Source organism: Frieseomelitta varia, unplaced genomic scaffold (assembly GCF_011392965.1).
Source record: "Frieseomelitta varia isolate USP_RPSP 00005682 unplaced genomic scaffold, Fvar_1.2 scaffold_62, whole genome shotgun sequence".
Classification (NCBI taxonomy): Eukaryota; Metazoa; Arthropoda; class Insecta; order Hymenoptera; family Apidae; genus Frieseomelitta; species Frieseomelitta varia.
The window spans coordinates 124,953-135,585 of record NW_025110390.1 but is presented as its reverse complement, the minus strand read 5'-3'; the positions used below and the strand labels follow the sequence as shown (position 1 = coordinate 135,585).

Here is a 10,633-nt window from a genome sequence, read left to right as displayed (position 1 = left end):
GGAGATCGTTCAGTTTTAAAGACAGTTTGGTTGACGACTCTTTCGAAACCGGAACACCATCCATTGACTGCATCACGTTGCGTCCAGTCGACTGTAGAATAGCAACATCACCGCGTAATGCCCCCGCATTTCTCTCGATAGACTTCGAAACGGAGGTATCGTTCAGCTCCGTTCCGTTGATTTCACCAATATTGCCGAAACGAGTCTCTCTTGCATTGGCGATTTCCACCGATTTCGGTAACGGGACGTCAATCTGCTTTCCCATTCCATGAGACCTTGATGTTTCAGAATTTCGTAAGAATTCCAGGACGGTACGGACCGATTGACTAGGCCGATCGATCGCGTCGACGTGCGTGGATCAGGAGGACGAATTCGCCTCTATCGTCGAACTGGTCGAGGCATCGTCGTCCAAGGAGCTTTGTGTCGCTACAGTGACTTTGTTACCATCGTTCCGACTAGGCAACTGAAGATCAGTGACAGTTTGACGGGGATGGCGTCTCTTGTAGGGCTCCCAATCCCCTGAACCCCGGCGTCAGTGCGTTGCGATCACGTCCGGCGCGCTCTTTGTGCTCTCTATACTGAAAGGTCGCCTCTGATCTATCTCTATCACCGCTTCTGCTCTGTACCTGGGGTCAGATGTCGTTTGCTGAGGGCACTTGGGCGTGCCAGAGTGTTGAGCGCTCGATGCGTTGCTGGATCCGTGTCCAGATCCATACACGGAACTGCCGTACCTCTCCCCGGAGCCAGATGTACCTTGCCGCAATAATTTCGGCGACTGACGATAGACACTGTTTTCTCTGTTTGACTTTGGACTTTGAAACCTTTGATACGACGGATAATCCGGAGGTTCATGGTAGGGAGAACCTTGACGCGAAGGTAACGGATAACTTGACTCGCGAGTCGACCAACCGGGCGGGGCTGGAATTGGGTTGTGCTTCGGGCAAACGCCCATACTGCCGTCTCGACCTCTCGATGCTGGACTACAACCAGAACATTGAGAGCCTGGCTGCTGGGAGCCATGCTCGGAAGACTGCTGCACGCTGTGCTGTGAAGGCTGAGAGCTTTGGCGCGATTGCGGCGGACTTTGATGATGAAGGTACTGATGACGATGATGATGGAGATGATTGGTCCCGTTTTGAGAGCCCGGAGCACGAACACCAAACGTCGTGAACCCCACGGGCATTGCATTGTCCGAGATTCGAGGCTCAAAAAGGCTTTCTCGTGTTTGACAAGAATTGTCGCGCATTTCGGGCTCCTCGCTGGACTCCTGTAGACGTTCCTGGGTGGCATTACTAACATTGTTACTTTGGTGAATGTCGTTCATGTCTCTTGTATTGTAAGCCATCTCCAATACGAGATCCTTCGTATAGTCCTGTGCTATTAGCGTTGTGGGTGGTAGAAGTTCTTTACTGGGAATCACTTCCAGGCTCGGCGAGTCGCTCCCTCGGTCCCTGATATCCGTTCTGGAGGATGTGATTGGGCAGGGTGTTGTCTTACGACCGAGTTCATCTAATCGATTTTCTCTGGATTGTCTAATGTGTTCCTGGACAAGACAAACGAATTCTTTCAATTAGCCGAACAAATATCGTAATAGCGGAGATTACGTACGGAGATGGTCAGAAGTTTCTAGTAACTATCTTCTGTTAATGGTGTTTGCACTGCATCTCTTATTTAATTAGCTACAACGGATCACTATTTGATCGATAACATTCAGAATGTTATGTTACGTTATATTGAACAGTATGAAACATTATCTCTTTGATCCTTTCCCATATCGTACTCACGCGCTCGTCATATTACTTTGTGTTTCAATTTCAAAAAGCTTTGTAAATAACACATTGGCTGTTAACTTTGAACAAATACGGTATGCTATAGTATGTTATTTCTCATTCAAAGGATTAAAATTTTAAGCCGTTGGTTTTAATTACTTAGTAGATTTTCATTTGTCCGATTGTTTTTTTCTTTTTTTAAATAAAATGAGGATTTTCCATCTCGTTACCTTATATTTTGAATTTACACTGCAAATAACACACTTCCAATGATAGTGAAATGACCGATCAACAGCATCATTTTACTGTAAATAATAGCGATATTTAGTTTCCTCGTTGAAATAAATGAAAGGACTGAGCTACGGAACGATATATTTCATAACTGTAATTATGCAGTATTATAATAATAATAATGTATCTTGATTTGAAAAAAGCAATTACTCGTAAATAATTATCGCGATTCCGGAGACGATTATTTGTTCAAAATTAATTTTGAATTTTCATTCTCTTCATCAATATTTATTAGTTTAGTTTCCCAGTATTCACGATTCGATCGATCAATCTCATATTTTTTATTTCTTGTAAATTTGACTCGTTCGTAACAAACGAACTGGATTCATTTTGTGTCGTACCGTTTCGATCTTTTTGCGAATTGTGTGACTGTTAGACACGGGAATACACGAGACCGTACGTGACAAGTTCAGATCGTGGGCCGAATCGAAGTCCTACTATGTTCAAAACATAATAGAAATTCTAGGAACGTGTAACAAGGCGAATCGGATATAATGCACAAAGCACCTCTAGTCTTTCGTGATTTATCGATACGTGCGTTTCGTGTTGTTCGTGATATTGTATATAATCTTTCAAATAAATGTATTTTCGAAGATTGTCAAGCATATCACGTGCACTAGATAGAAATAATAATTTTAAGTATAGTTGATTGCGTCGAAGCTAATGCTGATGTCGCGCTAAATGACTTTTCGAGTAGTTTTCATTGCGAGCAAAACTCAACCTTCAAAGTTATTCGGGAAAATATTTTTCAAAAGAAATGACTAACATGGACTCTTAAACAGATGGATAATCCAAGGATAAGATCCAAGATAATGGCTCCACTTTCCAGAATACTGTCGCGATGTCTTTTCAAAATTTACGCTAATCCCTAGGGCGTTTTATAGGTCCGGAGAAAAATCAAAAAGCAGTCAGTCTGTTTCTCAAAAGTCAGTCCGTCCGTGTTCGAAGTTAAGGAGTCAGGACAGTTTGAAATTTTCAAAAAATCGATCTTTTTATTTTGTTTTAAATAATAGTTTGAAGACTTAGGAATAGATACAAAAGGTCCTAGCCTTTAAAACGACTTATTCTGGGGTTTAATAATTAAGTCCGTGAATACAGAATAATTGAATTTGTATCACTGTTTATAACTTTAAGCAGTATTATAAAGTGTAAATCGTGTAACTGTTACTTTTGGTGAATCGAATATTAGGGAACTCGGATTCAATTTAGTTGTGAATTGTAAGAACTGCGAGTCGCGATATATGAGTAAAAAAAGTAAGTAAAGGATACATATGAAAATTGACGTTTTGAAACTTTAAACGTGTTTTTCTCGAAACTAGGTTGTTAGAAACGGTGTGCAAGATATCTCGGAATCTAACCAACCGATTACTGTGAAACTTGATATGTATCGTTAGTGTAACATTTATTAGCGATTGACGATCGTACATTTTTTAATTTTTAACAATTTCGAAAAATATAAATAAGAAACGTAGAAATTTTTGGTATAAATTCGATACATCAAAAACAAATAGCTGCTATTTTCATAATTTTCACAAAAATGAATGGATCCAACATTTTCACAAAAATGTTGGATCGTCAATCCCTAGAGAATATTATTTACTTTTGAACTTTTGTTGCCTTTTTGTTGCAACTAATCCTACTTGGCTGAAATCATGCACACCGATAGGCAATGTAAAAAAAGTTATATAAGGATGCCGTTAAAAAGTTAAATAAGAACCTTCTTTTTTTCTTTTTTAATATTGCTTTTTATAGTTTATAATGTGTTAAAATAAACCACAAAAGTTCATGTCAATCAAACATGTACTTTTTTCTTACTAGCCGTTCAAAATATTCGTAATTTTTAGTCCCGTCAAACTGTCCTGCTTGCTTAACCTGAATCTAACTCCGTTGTTAATAAACTGTAAGTTTAAAAAAAAAAAGGAAATCCAGATTCTAACATTGAACCCTCAAAGTCATATCGACAACAAAATTTTAACATAGAATACGCATACTCTGAATAAATATTACGATCGTTATCAAAATATAAATATGAAGCAATGCAACACGTAAAATCATTGAGATCGTGTCTGAAAAATTTATTACCATGCTAAAATATTTTATGTGAGAAAACATATAATCGTATTTTACAACAGACTGTTAGTTGATAAAAGAAGATTCACTTACCCGAATGATTCGATGATCTCGAATCAGCTTCCTCACGCAGTTGAAAACGAAGGCGAAACTCATGCCAAACATGATCAGCGAGAAAACGATGAGAATTATAACGATATGCTGTGAGTCAATCAACCGAGATTTTTTTTTCTGTAATGCAAAATATAAAAGAAACATAAAAGAAACTTCTTGTTTAATTGTAAACAACTTGGAATGTATAACGTTACAAACCTAGCTTACGTTGAAAAAATTTGATATTTACATTTACAAATTATGATTATAATTATGACTGTACTACGGTTTTTTACGTGTTTATAGGAAATTTCAAAATGCAAAATTGCAAAGAATGTACGTAATATGAAAAAAAATACATAAAATATACAAATAAATAGATTTTTTTAATTATGTTCTCAAAGATATGAATTTATATATAAATCCGTATGACTTCAAATAGAAGTATTAAATTTTATTACAAGAATGTTAGAAATTTAATATTTTCGACATAACCCAATCATAAAGTGTAATGAGAAAATATTATATACAAGAAATTATTTGTCATATATGAGTATTTGTTCCGGTAGATGAATTCACCTTGAGTGAGTAGTTGATCACTAACAAGGAGATAATAGAAATTGCAAAATCTCAAATGAGTTTATGCATTCGATGTTTTACATTGATACTAAAAAAATCCTAAAAGTGTTTGAGTGCTTTGTTTTTGAGAAATTAACAAAAAAGAGAAGATACGAAGATATGTGGCATGCAGTGAAATTATTGGATAATTGCAATATATTTAAAAATGTTACTAAATTATATTTCTCAAAGGACATTCATAAACAACATTGCAATGATGCATCTGTAATAATGTGATTTCTTTTATAAGCAATTTCTTACGTTTCAAATATTTTTCTTTACGATATCTGTAAAATTGTAAAAAGATATAGGAGCACTATAAATAAATAAAGATAATAGAAAATTTATTAAAATAAACTGTAAAAATTGAATACGCTTAAATGAAATAAAAGTCTGAGCATTTATTCACTTGACTACATTACGTTGTGTGAATTTTATTTATGTTCGTATCTTTCTGCGCTCGAAATAATTTCATTAACTTCTCGAAAAAAAAACTTTTGGAATTATTTTACTATCAATGTAAAGCATCGAATGCACATGGAGCCAACTCATCCAAAATTTCGCACTTTTCGTCATTTTGTAAATTACATATTCATCTATAGAAGTTGTAACAGCCCTAAATGGAAGACAGTACATGTAACATAAATTATGTTTCTTTTCTGTTTCCTTCTTTGTTTATCGCGAACTCACATTATTAAATATCCTGCCAAAATTTTTAATGACATGATATATCTTTTCGTAAACATACAAAATTAAAATTCAGAGATGAGATTCTTCTTATCGTGCGCATGCGAAAGTATTGCCCACGCAGCATAACATTCGTTTTCTTTTCGTTCTCATCTCTATTGTTGTGTCTAGCTTCGAAATTATAAATAATGGGAATGTAGCCTGTATATCTCGCCGAAGGCTTAATTTTGAAATCCTCTCGCTCGGTCAGGAACTTTTATGAACGCGTATAAAACTGATTACTACAGTTTTACGACTATAAGACGGAATTGGAGTGCTTCAGATGGAACAATAGGGGACGAGGCGGCCAATATGTTTCAAAATTGATTAGAATTAACGCTGCTGTGTTATTCATGGATTGAATGGATGGTTGCATAATCTCGATTGTTTTGTTGGTAGCGCGTCCTGATTTTTTTATCCCCACGTGGATCGCTAAACCACGAGCATATATGACCAAGAGATAAGAATAATAAGCACATCGCGCATAATGAGAGCACATTTTGCGAAGTGCTGGTACCATTAACAAAATAGACGGAATTATCGTGGTCGTATTTTTCACCGAGATGTTTGTGGAAGTATTTCTGAATGTCGAAGAAATAAGATTTCTGCGCATTAGATCATTTAATATTTCTCAAAAAAATCTTGAATCGATGACAGTGCAACCAAGAGGAGAAAGAAACGAAGAAAGGGAGCCAAGAGGAGAACGAGAAGTTTTGGTCGAGGAGTTGAAAATGCCTCTCTTTCTGCTTCCGCAAGTTCGAGAGGTTTATTGTTATGCTTATATGGGCGAGCACACTTCAACGGACGTTTTACGTGTTTGCTAAAGTCCGTACAAAAATATATTTCGAATGGCTATTGCATTCGCGACGAGAGACATTTTTGATGCTTTCCTCCGCTATCGAGCAGGGATTTATTCCGGCCTGCAAGCGGAACTTCGATATTTTCGATTGTGTCGATATTTATTCGGCTTTACTCTGCTGAATGTCATGTCGAGTATGATGAAGATTTTCTTTCAGGTAATGTTTTTTTCCAATCCCTACCGTTTTCTTCCTCTATTCTTTCTTTCCTCAATACCGACAATAATAAGATTATTAATTCATTGAAATATTCATTTTTATTCTGATCGAGATTACTTCATTTCAATTTAGATTCGATTTAATTTTTAAAATAGCACAGGTTAAATTTATTGACATTTTTAAGATTTTCAATTAATAATAATAACAATAATTTAATAAATTTAATAAGATTTTCGATTAATAATCGAAATAAGATAATAAGATTTTCAATATTATTATCAAATAATCGTACATAATCTAAGAATCTCATATTATAGTAAGTAATTTCAATCAATTATACCTATGGATAACTCGGCTATGGATAATTATTTACAAAGCGGACGACCTTACGAATTTTTATGATTTTGAAATATGTGCATGATTTCAAATCTTTTCCCTATGTATGTTACCACCGCTCGGCTTTAGTTCCCAAAATCAAAAATAATTTTGCCACTCTATATCGTTTGGGATGTTTAAATTAATTGAAATCATTAACGTAGATTTGAATTTTAGATGAGATTCGAATGCTGCCAAAGGGACGGAAAGACCCGATGGTAGCTTTAACAGAACATAAAATACCTTCGTACGACATACTATTAAATAATACCACAACTGCAATTTATATTATACTTTTTATTATATTGCCCGTCATTTGAAATTGAGAATACTTCAACTATAACGTCAGAAAAAGCAAGCTATTCAGCTACCAATTATATTGCCGTCGAAACAGCTATATGTATAGTCTAAGTAATGTGTTTACGAGTTCCATACCGTGGAATATTTGCCTGAATTTTCCGCCAGGTTTCTACGTTTGGTATGCTACTGTGCATTACTGTGGAACAACAAAATGTATCTAATTTTAACAACTAAATGATTATATCCTTTATCTAAATGTTATATCCTGTTAAAATTGTTAACAGAATACCCAAATTTAATCTAATTAATACAAGCACATTCAAAACGTTAGAGATATGATATAAAATAACTAAAATATCTTTGCAAATATCTCGGAAATTAAAATCGAACGATGGTAACATGTATAGGAAAAAATTGTTCACAATATTGACGTTAACATATTTCAAAGTCATCAACAAAATCCGCAAGACTGCCCGCTTTGTAAATAATTACCGATAATTCTTATCATCGTAAGCATCGTGTCCACGTTGATAAAAAAGAAAAAAAAAAATTGTCGCGCTGTTGATCACAACTCTATTCATTCAATTCTCCCTAATTCTACTTAATGACAACTGAGAATCTTCGCCGAGTTTTGCATAGGTTCGTCTATTCCTTGACCCGGATCACTGCAGTCAGATTCGCGCCCTGCTGCATTGAAATTAATGATAGTCCGGCGAGGATCCGCTTCTTTCGTTCGAGAAAAGAAATAATTAGTCGCGAGAAAAAAAATACTGAAGAACTTCTCATTAACGGGGGAAATAACGAATATACGGCGAGGATTCTGTTATGTTCTTGATTCCCGTTTTATGTTACCGCAAGGGCGACTGGCATTGCGAAAAGGGCTGATAATTAAAGAACATTCTTGCGACGGTAATTATTATAGAATATCTCGTCACCCGGTGCCAGAGTGAAATCGATATCTTTAAGAGAAGAAGAGCCTCGAGAACGACTGATATAAATGAAGACGCGAACTAGTCGATCGAGGAAGAATCAAATGCGACTTTATTTCATTCGAATCGTGCAATTGAATCGCGAAGATTAATACTTGAATGGAACTTAATCGGGGCTTGAATATCAATCGTCCAACTATCGATTTATTTTCTTCTTAGATCGAGGCGACCATGCAAAATTTCATTCTACTTAGGAACCTTTAGGATGTAATCATGTGCTCAGTTTAATAATGCTCAGGGTAACATTGTGTGGACCGTTTTCGATCATTTCTCCATCGCGTTCTTCTCTCCTTTTTTTTCATGACGTCTGCTTTCCATTAGTATTTACCTGCAAGCCTCAAACGATGTAAATGGTATTGGGATATACTTTCCATTAGAGGGAAATAAAATCGGATAGGACGGTTGCCACGGCGTGTTTGCCACGATTTCGTTCTGCATTCTATTTGTGCCGTCAATTTCGTAACCGCTTTCCCATGCGAACGGGTCCCACTATTCTAGCGTATAATCTTGTCATGCTTTATTGCAATCATGAGACACAGGTAGGTACACGGATAGTAGAAACAGGAATAAGAGAAGCAATAAACGGCAACGAAATGCTCGGTGACACAATCTAGTTCGTTAAACGCCAACAACGATTTTTTCATTTTCTACCGAGGAAGTTGCGCGAGTTGCAAATGGCTGTATAAATTTTTATTGATCTTGTGCTTGAGTCGATTACGAAGCTTCCTAAATAATATACTTTGAAAATTTTTTTAAATACCTGACTTGCGAAATATTGCATCGCAAAATTACGAACGACCACTTTCTTTTTTTTTAAACTCAAAGTTTAATTTCCTCCATTTGAGCCGTTTTTAGTATAAGTTCAAATAGTATAAGTCAAAATAGTATAAGTTCAATTTTGAAAAAAAAAGAGTTAAGGCTAGTTTTAGTTAGACATGAATATTTTCTTTCCATACTTACAATAACAAATGCTGTACAAGTATGTACTGTCTTTATAAATTCATCAAAAGATGTTGAATTAACTGTTGAGTTATTGCAAGAATGTTTTTTTTTTTTTTTTTTTTTTTTGAAAGTGGGAAAGTCCATTATATGCTGTTCAGGATATAATAAAGAATTGTCAAAAAACAAATGACTTTCTTTTACGTGAAATGGAACTAGATTTTCTCAACAAAATCCTTATAAGAGGCAATATCAAATAGGAAAAGAAACATAAACAAAGAAATTATACATTGGCTGAAGGTATATTGGATAAGTGATGACTTTATAAAACCATCCATGAGAGAAAATGTATAATTTAAAGTTTGGAAAATGAGGAAGGCCAAAAAATTTTAACAAAGTAACTTTGTTACCACTGAACTTTAAGATCTGTAACAAGAGATAAATATATAAATGATTATTACTACTTCATCATCTTACATACTTCCTATTCACCATAAATAAAATATGAACAAAATGATTATTATTGGTTATCATCTTAACGAAATAATTTACACGAACTTGGAAACAAATATCTGCGACACCTTCCTCAACGAAGAATACATAGCCGCCGTATGCATCGATATTAAAAAAGTCTTCGACACAATCTCGAGACCAAAATTATTAATTCCCTCATCGAGTTAAAAGTAAATGATAATATGCTATCTTTCATAACCAACTTTCTATCCAATAGATCAATCCAAGCAAATGGATCTCTGTCACATTCAGTTATAATCAAAAACGAAGTCCCACAAGGATCAGTAATGAGCACCACACTATTTTTAATAGGAATCAACGACATTACCATCAACCTCAAGCCATCAATAAAAACCCAGCTATTTGTGGATGACATAACAATCACATGTAGCAAGAAAAATATAAGCTCCATTAATGAACATTTACAAACAGCCATCAATACCCTTCAGGACTGATCAAAAACAACTGGCTTAAAATTTTCTCCCCAAAAAATCCAAGGCATCCTATTCACTAGAAAAACCAAACGCAATCTCCCACCTAAACTATATCTGAGTAATCTTGAAATAAAGTTCACTCAAAATATTAGGCCTTATTTTCGACAAAAAATTATCTTGGGCGCCATATCTAAAAACCTTAAAAGAGTCCTGTATAAAAAGGATTATAAAAGGATTATAAAGGATTATAAAAACCCTTTCCAATAATAACTGGGGAGCGGATAAAGACACTCTTCTAGAAACATACAGAGCGTTAATTAGATTCAAACAATGGCTCTACCGTTATAACTCAGCCGAAAGCTCCACCAAAAAAATTATAGATCTAATCTCTCACTCAGCTCTTAGACTAGCTACAGGTGTAAACATGTCGCATAAACAGCCTACTACTCGAAGCCAAAGAAATGGTACTTGAATCCAGAAGGAAGTTCCTAACTCTTAAA

General features: G+C 35.2%; 1 protein-coding gene across 9 annotated transcripts in view; it reads right to left on the bottom strand.

Annotated features, from left to right (window-relative positions):
• Nucleotides 1-215: 215 nt before the first annotated feature.
• Nucleotides 216-10,633, bottom strand: part of LOC122534628 — a 95,253-nt gene continuing 84,835 nt past the window's right edge. For 8 of the 9 annotated variants that reach the window (XM_043665465.1, XM_043665457.1, XM_043665458.1 and 5 more), the window contains 2 exons: nt 4,224-4,361; nt 216-1,543 (listed from right to left, as the gene is read on the bottom strand). In XM_043665465.1, coding sequence (XP_043521400.1) covers nt 533-1,543; nt 4,224-4,361 — 1,149 coding nt within the window. In that variant the 3' untranslated portion in view covers nt 216-532. The remainder of the gene's footprint in view (nt 1,544-4,223; nt 4,362-10,633) is intronic. The other variant, XM_043665466.1, reaches the window with a different exon arrangement.